General features: G+C 34.6%; 1 protein-coding gene across 1 annotated transcript in view; it reads left to right on the top strand.

Annotated features, from left to right (window-relative positions):
• The window catches only part of fbxo41 (F-box protein 41), a 59,860-nt gene extending 47,706 nt beyond the window's left edge, over window positions 1-12,154 (top strand). Inside the window, exons 9-13 of the mRNA XM_051116367.1 lie at window positions 1,521-1,616; window positions 1,830-1,948; window positions 4,896-5,054; window positions 5,208-5,323; window positions 8,109-12,154. Coding sequence (XP_050972324.1) covers window positions 1,521-1,616; window positions 1,830-1,948; window positions 4,896-5,054; window positions 5,208-5,323; window positions 8,109-8,171 — 553 coding nt within the window. The 3' untranslated portion in view covers window positions 8,172-12,154. The remainder of the gene's footprint in view (window positions 1-1,520; window positions 1,617-1,829; window positions 1,949-4,895; window positions 5,055-5,207; window positions 5,324-8,108) is intronic.
• Window positions 12,155-14,174: the final 2,020 nt, after the last annotated feature.

Below are 14,174 nucleotides of genomic sequence, written 5' to 3' on the forward strand. Positions count from 1 at the left end.
GTCTGATTGGTCAATTGCAGCATTTTACAGGCAGATATTTTTGTCTAATGACTGTATTAATGAGCACTGTCCTCAGGAAACAATTTACTACATGTCTTTAATGAAAGTAATAACTCTAATTAATTTTTCATATCTATTTCATTATTTATTCAGTAAGCAATCATGTAATAAATTGGATGATGTATGCTTTCTTTTTCTTCAAAGAGTTTTCTCTTGTAAGATGTCGTTTTTTTTTACGAAGTGCCCCTAAAGGGACTTGCTGATGGTAAAAACAAATAAGTTAGAAAATTATATCGCATTTTGCCAAGCAACTTTGCATTTACATGCAAAATCTTTGAGGTGAGAGGAAAAACTATATTCCAGTGTTTTTGTGAGTGAATACAAAAAATGTTTAATATAATGACTACTAAACTGTATTAATGACTACTGTGCTGTGAAACCAATTTGCTAAATTGCTTTAATGAAAATAATATTAGCTCCAATTAATTAATTTTTCATGTACATTTAATTATTTATTCAGTAAGCAGTCATGTAGTAATTCAGGTGATGTATGCTTTAAGGATGCAAACATTCTCTTGGCCTTCATGCATCCTTTTTCCAATTACCATCCAGCTGTAGATCAGACACATATAATAACATTCGAATTTGAAATATTTTTACTATTTAAAATAACTGTTTTCTAGTAGAATATATTTTAAAATGTAACTGTTCCTGAGATTTCAAATCTGAATTTTTAGCAACATTACTCCAGTTGCATCATTCTAATATTCTGATTTGCTTTTTAAAAAACATTTATTATTATTATTATGTTGAAAACAGCTCAGTAGAATTTTTTCATGTTTCTTTGATGAACTGAAAGTTCAGAAGAACAGTGTTTATCTATAATAAAAATCTTTTGTAACTTTATAAATGCCTTTATCATTACATTTGATCAATTTAAAGCATCCTTGCTAATTACAAAAATATTAATTTCTATAATTTCTTTAAAAATGAATGGTATAGTGTATACAAAAGCTTTTTATTTCAGCTAAATGTTGATCTTTGGATCTTTCTATTCATCAAAGAATCCAGAAAAAAAAGTACTCAACTGTTTTAAATATTGATAATAATAATAATTTAAAAAATGTTTTTTGAGCTGCAAATCAGCATATTAGAATGATTTCTGAAGAATCATGTGACTGGAGTAATGATGCTAAAAATTCAGCTTTGTAATCACAAGAATAAATTACATTTTAAAATATATTCTAATAGAAAACAGTTATTTTAAATGGTACAAGTATTTCAAAAATGTACTGTTTTTGCTGTACTTTGGATCAATTAAATTTAGGCTTGGTGAGTAATGGAGTAATGACGCTGAAAATTTTGCTCTGATCACAGGAATAAATTACATTTCAAAATGTATAATTTAATTTATATTCATACAGAAAGCAGTTATTTTAAATAGTAAAAATGTCTCAAATGTTACTGTTTTTGCTATACAGAGAAAGAAAAATTCTCAGATGTTGATTTTGATTTGTCAGGAGTGCGACAGACCCTGTTGGACAGGAGGTTATCTGGGCATTGGGAGCTGGTTGCAGAGACATCATCTCACTACAGGTGGCGCCTTTGCATCCATGGTAAGATTGAAATACACTTATTTGTTTCAAAGGCAATTGTAGATTTTTGTTAAAGCTGTGATTATACATGGCTTGATAGCTTAAATATTATATTGATTTAAATGCAAGATCATCTTTCTTGAGTATTTTGAGTATTTGTCTGTAATATTAGAAAAATCAATATATTTTTAAAGTTTAATGTAAATAATTGAAATGTAAATGTTCTTTCTGCAGTCAGCAGCCAGCACGCTTCAGTAACAGGTGCCTGCAGACCATTGGCAGATGCTGGCCACATCTGCGAGCGCTGGGTGTGGGCGGAGCTGGCTGTGGCATACAGGGATTGGCTTCTTTGGGTGAGTAAATTAGTGTTTGCCATGGAGTTTACAAATGTAAATGTATATAAATTAGTAAGATTGAGAAGTGATGGTAAAGACTTTCACATTGTTACAAAAATGTCTTTTTTAAATAAATGCTGTTCTTTTGAACATTTTCATTTTATTCTATTCATCAAATCTTGAAAAAAAGTATCATATTTTCCACATTTCACTATTAAATGAGTAGTTCACTTCCAGAACAAAAATGTACAGATAATTTATTCATCCCCTTGTCATCCAAGATGTTCATGTCTTTCTTTCTTCAGTCGATAAGAAATTATGTTTCTTGAGGAAAACATTTCAGCATTTATCTCCATATAGTGGACTTCAATGGTGCCCCCAAGTTTAAACTTCCAAAATGCAGTTTAAATGCAGCTTCAAAGGGCTCTAAATGACCCCAGGCAAGGAAGAACGGTCTTATATAGCAAAACAATCGGTCATTTTCTAAACAAATTAAAAAATTATATACTTTTAAACCTTAATTGCTCATCTTGTCTTGTGTGTAATCTGGATCAATACAGTTAGGGTATGTCGAAAAACTCCCGACTTCAAAATCGTCCTACATCGCTGCAGAACTACCGACCCAGTGGTTACAATTGAACATGCACAGAAAATCAAACGCCCTTTACAAAAAAGGTAAAACAGTGATGTAGGACGATTTTGAAGTTGGGGAAGAAAACGAGATGGGAGTTTTTCGACATACCCTAACTGTATTGAGGCGAGCATTTGAAGTTAAAAAGTATATAAATTGTCAATTTGTTTCAAAAATGGGCGATTGTTTCACTAGATAAGACCCTTCTTCCTTTGGCTAGGATCATTTAGAGCCATTTGAAGCCTCATTTAAAAGAACACTCCACTTTTTTTGAAAATAGGCTCATTTTCCAATTCCCCTACAGTTAAACAGTTGAGTTTTACAGTTTTCAAATCCATTCAGCCCATCTCCGGGTCTGGCGGTATCACTTTTAGCATATCTTAGCATAGATCATTGAATCTGATTAGACCGATAGCATCTTGCTCAAAAATGACCATATATAATGACGATATTTTTCCTATTTAAAACTTGACTCTTCTGTTGTTACATTGTGTACTAAGACTGACGGAAAATGAAAAGTTGCAATTTTCTAGGCTGATGTGGCTAGGAACTATACTCTCATTCCGGCGTAATAATCAAGGAACTTTGCTGCCGTACCATGAGTGCAGCAGGTGCAATGATATTACGGAGCGTCTGAAAGTGACTGGCACTAAGTTTGTGTGGACGCAGAGTTGACGGCTGCGTAAAATCATTGCGCCTGCTGCACCCATGGCAAAGTTCCTTGATTATTACGCCAAAATGAGAATATAGTTCCTAGCCATATCGACCTAGAAAATCGCAATTTTTCATTTTCGTCCGTCTTTGTACTTGATGTAACTACAGAAGAGTCAAGTTTTAAATAAGAAAAATATCGAAACTCTTCAGCCATTTTTGAGCGAGATGCTAACGGTCTAATCAGATTCAATGATTTATGCTAAGCTAAAAGTGCTACCACCAGACCTGGAGATCGGCTGAATGGATTCGAAAATGATAAAACTCAACTGTTTAACTCTAGGGGAGTAGGAAAATGAGCCTATTTTCAAAAAAAGTGGAGTGTTCCTTCAAACTGCATTTTGGAAGCTCAAACTTGGGGCACCATTGCAGTCCACTATATGGAGATAATTCCTGAAATGTTTTGCTCAAGAAACATAATTTATTTAGGACTGAAAAAAAAAAAAGATTTGAACATCTTGGATGACAAAGGGGTGAGTAAATTATCTGTAAATCGTTGTTCTGGATGTGAACTAATCCTTTAAGCATTGTTTTAAGAACTGTTTTCAACTATGATATAATAAGGAATGTTTCTTGAGCACCAAATCAGCATATTCGACCGATTTCCAAAGGATCGTGTAACACTGAAGACTGGAGTAATGTTTGCTGAAAATTCAACTTTGTCACGAATTATGTAAAGAAATTACATTTTTAAATAGCTGATATTTTATATTGTATTAATATTTATTCTGTTTTTACTTTATTTTTCTATGTTTTGGATATGGACACGCTTTCTGCTCTGATTTATGACAGCATCCCTTAAAAATAATTATTTGTCCAATTATTACACTAACCATACAGCTGTTCTCAGATCAGCATCGCAAAGGAACATCACTCAAACCTATTACCAGTGTAGCATAGAGTGTAACTTGTTATTCACTTTACAAATTGGGACAAAGAGACACCGGAAATGACCCTTTTAACATTCTGCAATAAGTAAACCGGAGGCACATGTTTGTGGTATACAATTTAACTATAAATAGATTTATTTTTGTATTATAAAGGAAGAAGAGCCATTTTCTACTCTGCGTGTTATTTTAACTACTTTACTGTACCATCCTCATTTAGATATAATGGTTCTGACCTTTGTGAATCACAAGACTGCACTTAGCTATGTACAAATCATCTGAGCTGTATATAGACCACCTAAGAAAACGTAATCAGAAAGTTAAACAGAATTATTTTATATATATATATATATATATATATATATATATATATATTATTATTATTATTATTTATTTATTTTTTTTTTAACTTGTTTTCCCCAATCCTTTCAGCTATTTTGTTACACTTCACTTTCAAGTGGCTATCCTCAGTATTTTGCTTTTCAGAAGTACTACAGCTGTTCTGTGTATTAGTTGAGTTGTTCTCTTCCTGTGCTCACCTAAATATAGTGCACATTCAGTACAAACTACTTTCACAGTATTTTCATAGTGCTTTTTTTTGTTTTGGAGCTTTTTGGTGCCAGTATTATATTTTTGTTCTTTTCTTCATGACTAATGCAGCCGGTGTGCCAATAGACTTTCTTTGTTGCCCTCTCCACAAACACTGCAATCACCCTGTTTGTGTTTATATCTTTAGCAAGGAATTGCATGAGGCTCCAGGTGCTAGAGTTGGACCACGTCAGTGAGATCAATCAGGAAGTGGCTGCTGAGATGTGCCGAGAGGGACTGAAGGGTCTGGAGATGCTGGTGCTCACCTCCACTCCTGTTACTCCTAAAGCCCTGCTTCACTTCAATAGTGAGTCTATACTCGCTGATTTAGATTAAACTTTGGATTTAGTGCTATCTTTAGATTTAGAGCTGTAAATGACATGAAATACACCCGCACTTCCTGTAAAATGACCCTCTGCCCTCGCTCTATTACTCATCCCCAGCTCCGCTCTTTTCACAGGTGTGTGTCGTAACCTTAAATCTATTGTAGTCCAGATCGGTATAGAAGATTACTTTGAAGACCCTAACAGTCCTGAGGCCAGAAAACTCTTTGATGAAATGGTGAACAAGCTGCAGGTATGGAATAATTCCCATAGATAGGTTTTTGAGACATCAAAAAAATTTGACCCAATCATATCCGTTTATCCACTGCCAGACTAAAATTACTAGCAAAAGCTGTTCTGTAGTAATTTAGTCTTAGGCCATGGGGTTTCCTGTGTCTGAGACGGCGTTAAAGATGAGTAAGTGAAAGCAGAAGAACCTCTCACAGCTGCCGTGTTGAGGAGCCGTGAGTCAAATGCAAGTGATTCATCTCATCCATTTGCTGTTTTTGAGGATGCAGGAAGCTGCCTCTTCTCTGTTCTGACTCTAGATAAGCTGGGAGAGGAAGTGGAAGTGGGGTTACACCCACCTACGTGAAAACTCGAACTAAAGTTACTTGCAGGATGTCTTACACAAGCTGTGCTGAAATGGGCTGCTGTAGATGACAGAGTGCATTGCTCATCATATATCATTTTCATGAGAGGCTTAAAAATATTTTTTCCTTTGTACTGCCCACGGTTTAGTTTCACCATCAGTGTGGAAGCAAATTCATAGGGTCTGCAGATGAAAGTTCTTTCATTTTGTAAAAAGGAAAACACCCTTTAATCACATCACAGGATCAGCTGAAGCCATTGAAATACAAGTGCAGATTATGACTATCCAGACATATTTTAAAATCTGAAATTATGTAACTTTAATTCCTCATTGCCAGGCATTTTTTCCTTTTGTATCCAGAAATACTTACAATAAGTGACAAAACAAGGAATTTATCATAAAAGTCAATTAAAACAGTCAGTTAAAACAAAATTTGCATGGCGTTTTCATCATTAGAAATTTTGTATGTCTTTTAAATTCCAATTCAGTTTCTGCATCTGATTTAGATTTGAACTGATATAGGAACAGAATTTGAATTTTAAGATACACTACAGAATGTTGGTCTCTCAATCACGAACTATGGTTGAAACATGGAATTGCAATTTATTTGTGCATTGTTCAGTGTTATTTTTGTATTATTTATATACTATTTGTATTTATTCATGTTGAATCAACTTTTATTTTATGTTTTCCATATTTTTTATTTTACTTTGCTTTAGTAATTTTGCTTGTTTTAAATGTGCTTTTGTCATTTTTATAAGTTTTTAAAAATATTTCTCTACCAAGTGGTCCAAGTACAGATTATGATTATCCAGAGATATTAAAAAATCTGAAATTATGTAATTTTAATGCCTCATTGCTAGGCATTTTTCCTTTTTGTATTCAGAGACCTACAAATCAATAACAAAACAAGGAATTTATCCTAAAAGTCAAATAAAATGGTCAATTAAAGCAGAAATTACCAGGTGTTTTCATCATTAGAAATTTTATGTCTTAAATGCCAAATCAGTTTCTGCATTTGAATTGGATTTGAACTGATGTAGCTACAGAATGCAGAATTATAATTTGAATTTAAATTTTAAGATACATTACAGATTGTTGGTCTCTCATATAATTGCAATTTACTTTGGCATTGTTCAGTGTTATTTTAGTATCATTTATATACTATTAGTATCTATTCATATTTTAAATCAGCCTTTATTTTATATTTTCCATGTTTTTTTTTTGTTTTTTTTTACTTTGTTTTAATAATTTACCAGTGCAATATACATACAGTTAAAGTCAAAAGTTTACATACACCTTGCAGAATCTCCAAAATGTTATTTGACCAATATAAGAGGGATCATACAAAATGCATGTTATTTTTTTTACTGACCTGAATAAGATATTTCACATAAAATACGTTTACATATAGTCCACAAGAGAAAATGGTAGTTGAATTTATAAAAATGACCCTGTTCAAAAGTTTACATACACTTGATTCTTAATATTTTGTTGTTACCTGAATGATCCACAGCTGTGTTTTTTTTTTTTTAGTGATAGTTGTTCATGAGTCCCTTGTTTGTCCTAAACAGTTAAAGTGCCTGCTGTTCTTCAGAAAAGTCCTTTAGGTCCCACAGATTCTTTGGTTTTTCAGCATTTTTGTGTATTTGAACCCTTTCCAACAATGACTGTATGCTTTTGAGATCCATCTTTTCACACTGAGGACAACTGAGGGACTCGTATGCAACTATTACAGAAGGTTCAAACGCTCACTGATGCTTCAGAAGGAAAAACGATCCATTAAGAGCCGGGGGGGTGAAAACTTTTGAATGGAATGAAGATGTGTACATTTTTCTTATTTTGCCTTAATATTATATATATATATATATATATTTTTAATTTAGTACTGCCCTTCAGAAGCTAAAGAAGATACTTGCATGTTCCCCAAAAAAAATAGTATTTAAATTTACCCGATCTTCAAATTCTAAAAGTTTTCACCCTCCAGCTCTTAATGCATTGTTTCACTGAAAGTCATCACTGAAAAGGGTTTAAATGCTGAAAAACCAAAAAATTTGTGGGACCTAAAGGATTTTTCTAAGAACAGCGGACACTTTAACTGTTCAGGACAAACAAGAAACTCATGAACAATTAGCACTAAACAAATAAAAAACAGCTGTGGATCATTCAGGTAACAACATAGAATTTAGAATCAAGTGCATGTTATATGGGGTCATTTTTATAAATTCAACTATTATTTTCTCTTGTAGACTGTATGTAAACATCTTTGAATTGAAATATCTTATTCAGGTCAGTACTAAATATAAAATAACATGCATTTTGTATGATTTTGGTAAAATAAGTAATATTTTGCAGATTCTTCAAGGTGTATGTAAACTTTTGGCTTCAACTGTATTAGAAATATAACACCAGTTCATTTACATCCTTTTCTTTCTTCTCCTTTCAGGCACTCAAAAAAAGACCTGGTTTCTCCAAAATCCTCCATGTGAAGGCTGATGGCTTGTGCTAACTCTGCTGTGTTAAGTCCAGAGCCACATAAAGGTTCACTGAATATTACAACCTGATCGAGTCATTCTTTACTCAAAGAAGCAAGGAAGAATCACACTTCCGCTTCAGCTGAAACTCTGAACACCAGTCTACCACACCAAGACGGGCGCATCTGTTAGCTTTGACATGACGCAACCAAATAGAGGAGTCTGTAAAGATCATGCGTAACAAACTCTACGAGAAGGCATAATTACTTGCCATGGATGCCGTTCCAACAGTCACCCAATTACAGACCAAGGTTTTTTCTCCTACTTGCCAAACGCACTAAACTTTTAATAAGATCTCAGAGAACATGACGTCTCTCTTCAGAGCACAGAGCTGCAGGAGGGAGCAGTCTCATATTTGAATCATAAAATCAACGTGAAATCCAAACAGCACAAATTAAAAATGCACATGGGTAAGTTAGTAACGTGGGAGTGTGTGTTTGTGTGATCAGCTCGATTACTTAGTCGTCACTCAAGAGCATTACTCTTCGAACTGGATCCGTCCGCCAGCCATATTACTGAGACAAATATCAACATAACATAATCACCAGCTTCAGACGTGGCTTACAAAGATCTATATTTAGGCGAAGCCATGTCTCCACAGAAATTCCTATTACTTGCAGCTATCTTGTGTCCTTAAGCGCAAGTTCAAACCGAATGACGAAGCCAATAAACGCAAGCTGTTCGTGTCAGACCCTCCAGTCCTTCAGCCGTATTCCCATGGCCAGGGTCACTCTGGCAAGGGATTGCTTCTCATCATTGGATCTGTTGTTCCAGACAGATGCCTTCTCCATAATGTGCCATCCATAGCTCAGACATTTTGTTTTCAAGGTTAAATTTTGGTCATACCCAATGTGCCATTAGTCTAAAAGGTGTGCAAGGTGTGCACTTACCTAAAGGGAATTTAAGGGCGAATAGTGAAGGATAGAGACGAGGTCATGGTGCTGTGAGTCCAATGTACGCCTACCGTTTCACCTCAGATGTCAACGTCTCCATCTCTTCCATCACTTGCCGTTCTATGGAACTCGGGCTGGTGCAACTGAATGGGTCACTTCTCCATCTGCTCTTTTGAGATGGAACTTTCCATGTTCTAAAGGTACTGGATGGAGAATTCTAATTCCGAGTTCTGAATGTACACTGCACAATTGAATAGAAGGGATAAAAACATAGTTGTTACATTAGGTTCTTCACAGAATCTACAAGAACAGAAATCTGTGGGTTAGTTTTTGGTTCCTTTGGATCTTTGTTGGAAATATGAAACAAGTAAACAATAGCCATATTAGGCCATGTCAGACTACAGAATTAAAAATAATTCTGCACAGCTGAGATTGAATTATATTTATAGCCTCATTTTGTCAAGGCCAGCATTCTGAAGTTTACGTTTTTCTTTGTTTTCAAATGAAAATGGTTATTTACTGGTATACTTTTGGAACATTTTTAAGTCGATTTTGCTTTCTGTTGTAATATTACTCTGTTGTTAGGAAGTTTACTGTGGAAATGAGTGTGAAGGCACTTAAATGTGTTTTAGCTGGAAGTCAGTCATACAAACAATCTAGGATATGCCATTCTCGTCAAGTTTCATTTTAAAAAAGACATGCTGATGCAATAATACTGATGCAAGTACTGGTCTCGACCTCTCTCAGTGCTGTACCAATTACCCATCAGGCATTGCTGCTCCCCTTGGCCAGTCTCTGAGCTGAAATCACACAGTCCAAACGCTCTACTCTAAGTGCTTTAGTCAAGGCGAGCACTTCTCTGGTGCGACGTTCTACTTCCTGTCTTAAAACACATTATGGGGCTTGAATTAGCATGAGAGGAGTATTCACACGAACTGCCTGAGTTTACTTTAGGATGGCTGTTCAAAATAAGGCAATGTGGACCGGAATGGAAACCGCAAGACCATCTTCAAGAAAGAAATTGCGTGATAGGACGACCTGCTCTACCCACAGCCCCAAACAATGACTTTTCGAGTGTGCTGCCACTCTTCTGAAGACTTTAAAAAAAACTGTATGTATATGTTGTTTCTATAGGAAGGAATTACAAACGGTGTAAATATTTGAAATGTAACCTACGGAAAGACATAACCTGAAGTGGACCGGATGACTTTCAGAATTCAAAGGTATTGAATTTGCAGTATGCTGTGTATGATAGATGCTTTATATTGAATGTGTATCAGAGTCCTATAGAGATGGAAATAATTTAAAAACAGAGTACAGTTTATTTCAACTATTTATTTCTATAAAAAGAGATGTCTATGATGATGGCATGTTTGTGCTAAAGCATTATATATATATATCATGTTGCCTTTTCAACTGTTCTGCCATAGATGTTATTAGATTATTAGATCTGAGTGCTCTGGATTACTGCTTGCTGCCTTTCATTTTTAGACTGAGCAACCGTTGCACCATTATTATGATAAAAAAGTAACTGCTAATGTTTAGTATTAAGCCGTTGATGTTCTATTTTGTTTAACGTCGAGCCTTTTTAAAGAATCTGACATATGTAATGCACTTTTTTTATCAGAGCGCTTCCCGTGCTCTGTGATGGTTGGTTTCATGTGCAATTCCTCTTTTCCTAAGCTTTGCACCGGAAGACTATCAGCTTTCCATTCATCACGTGATCAGTCCGTTCGATAGTTTTAGTGACTTTTTATGAAACCCTCGCAGTGGTCTTATTTGATGCATAGCATTAACCTGCAATATAAAAATAAATAGCAACATTAATATATAAATATATTTGCTTGGTCATGTAAAAACATTTGATCATGTTTGTATTTTTTAAAATGATTTGCTTTAAGTAAGTGGTGAAAGTGACGACGTGCCGGGTAATAGTGTGTGGACTGAGCACTTTGAATATGACATTCTATTAGACTAGAAAATTACTAAAAGAGATTCTGTGTGACCAACCCAAACCTTGAATTGAATTCATCTGAACAGATAGTGTTGAACTGACAGATTTCGAAATTGATTGTAACTTAGGAGGAGAAAAAGGGAAACAATCACTTTAGCAAAAGACCTGAAGCACTCAGAAAGATAAATATAACTTTTACATACGCATAACCATTTGTTTTTGTACCACTAACCAGAACTTCTTGAAACAATCAGTTATAGTGGTGTTAGCTATTGTTAGGTGCCAGATGTTGTGACAATTCATGTGTAGCTGTAATTGTAACCATCCAATCAAAGACCTATTATTAAAAGTATGTCGAGAAGACGAATCTACAAACAGATGATTTATTAATAGTGGAGTGTTATCAGCTTTTTGTTCCATTACGTTTTGTGGAATCGACATGGTGTAAGATAGAAACAGCCGTTTTTAACTCCACAAATTCACAGCCCTGGAATTATTATAACAATTGCCTTTTATTTATCTGTTTTATTTTATTTCTGCTATTCTATCCATTAATATGGCATTCAGTCCTTGATTCCGTGATATTGATATACTGCTTTTATGTTCAGCTTTGTGCTGTGATGTTCATTAGCCATGACGCTTCTTGGCTTGTCATTACCTCTTGGCTCTCGTTTGAATGATTGTATTTTATGCCCACCTGTCTGAACTGCTTTTATGCATTACCTCAAACATCTTCTGGCAACATAAGTTGAATTGTGTTGCTTTTTTTATACCAACAGATAGCATTTACGTTACTTAACAAATGCCCTGCACATTCTGTGCCGTTGCACAAAAAGGCAATTCATCACTCGAAGTTGGTTAATATTTATTGGAAAATGTTCATGAGTAAACTCGTTTCTTGCTTGTGGGAACAACTGCAGATTTTTTTTTTCCTCATTCTTTGTATTGTTGTGGCCTGCTTATTAACATTCCTTAATGTCTGTTCGACCGGTTATCCCAGTTTGCGAAAAGTTGAATATAAACGTGTGATGGAATCGTTTACATTCCAAAATCTCATGCCATTTTGTTCCAGGCATATTCTATGAGTTCTAATAAAAATCTGATACATATACTCATATTGTGTGAAGAGATCTTTGTATTGCACGCATCCCTTAGATTACGTATGTCACACATATGTGACCCTGGACCACAGAAATGCCTTATGTTGCACAGGTATATTTGTAGCAATAGCCAAAAATACATTGGATGGGTCAAATTTATCGATTTTTCTTTTATGCCAAAAATCATTAGGATATTAAGTAAAGATCATGTTCCATGAAGCTATATTGTAAATTTCCCACGGTAAATATATAAAAACTTAATTTTTGATTAGTAATATGCATTGCTATGAATTTCATTTGGACAACTTAGAGGCGATTTTCTCAGTATTTTGATTTTTTTGCACCCTCAGATTCCATATATTCAAATAGTTGTATCTCGGCCAAATATTGTCCTTTCCTAACAAACCATACATAAACGAAAAGCATATTTATTCAGCTTTCAGATGATGTATAAATCTCAATTTCGTTAAATTTACACTTATGACTGGTTTTGTGGTCCAGGGTCACATATGGGAATGAAGAAAAAAATGCTGAAAGTACAAATTAAATTTTTTGGCAAGAATTTGTTACAAGTTTTAAACACTTTGTAAAGTCATTACTAAGATAGACGAGGGGAAAAACAGTAAAATGGATTTTCGGTTGTCTAACGCTGGAAAGTATAAATGTAAGCTAAATGAAATGGGAGGTGAAGTGCATCCTCAGGCAGTACCATTAGGGTGTTTTTATTATATTTGGACCATATCATTGTCAGTATTTCTTATCAAAAACACATTTTCCACGTACTAAGTATTTTTTGCCGAGGGCTGAGAATTTTTTTATTGTGCGTTGTTGTGTTTACACGTCTTTAGTTGTAAAAATGTAAGTCATTTTCATTTTACATTGATTTTATTTTTCATGAACATTGCATAAAAACAGCACGTCCACCAGAGGTCAGTAGTGACCTGTCTAAGAGCAAGCGGAAAATAACGTGGCCTGTGCACTTTTTTTTTAATAGCTTTAGTAAATGATTCAAGGTTTTTAGTTACACGTACACTTAGTATATTATACATAACTGTTTATATGTAAGCATTGTTTTATCACTCGCATCAGGTGCCTGTGGAAGTTTGTGTGTGTGATACAAATACAAGAGTTTTTAGCAGCAATTTCCTCTTGAAAAAGAAACGGATTGCTGTTCTTATTTGTGTACAGTACAGACAAGCTCTTTCTCCCCTGTCGGTTTATCAGCTGAGGGATCTGTGATGTGGTTGATAAGCACGTGGTAGCGGGCGAAACACGTTAGTTAGTGGGTCAGTAGGTTGACAGAGTAAATATACACAGGTTTAATGGTCATCCGGACAAAAAAAGAATGAACTCGATTTGGTAACTAGATGTTTACATTTTTAGATTAAAATGTGAGGTACTTACCTCTGCAAAACGTGCGACCACGATGTACGACCCCCAAAAAGGTTTTTTGCTAGAGTAGCCCTATTCAGGAGTTGGGAATATGAGCGAAAATCTAATTTATTTCCTTAGCAACTCATTAAATTCACAACAGAATGAGAAGGTATAGGCTTAAGCTTGCGTATGCAGAATATTAGCAGGTGTTTGCAGAATTTGTATCCTCTAGTGACTTTCTTTCAGAGAGAGCGGCTGAAACACGACGTGAGAGGTCGTTGAGAATTTTTCAAAAAACACTTAAGATGGAAGGTCCACAAACTATATGTGACCTTGGGCCACAAAACTCGTCGTAAGTAGCACGAGTATATTTGTAGCAATAGCCAACAATGTTGTATGGGTCAAAATTACCTATTTTTATTTAGGTAAAGATCATGTTCCATTAAGATATTTTGTAAATTTCCCACCGTAAATATTTAAAACGTAATTTTTGATCAGTAATATGCATTGCTAAGAACTTTATTTGGGCAATTTTAAAGGTGATTTTCTCAATATTTCTTTTTTTTGCACCCTCAGATTCCAGATTTTCAAATAGCTGTATCTCAGCCACATATTGTCCTATCCTAACAAACCATGCATCAATGGAAAGTGTATTTA

Source organism: Labeo rohita, chromosome 1 (genome assembly GCF_022985175.1).
Source record: "Labeo rohita strain BAU-BD-2019 chromosome 1, IGBB_LRoh.1.0, whole genome shotgun sequence".
Lineage (NCBI taxonomy): Eukaryota > Metazoa > Chordata > Actinopteri > Cypriniformes > Cyprinidae > Labeo > Labeo rohita.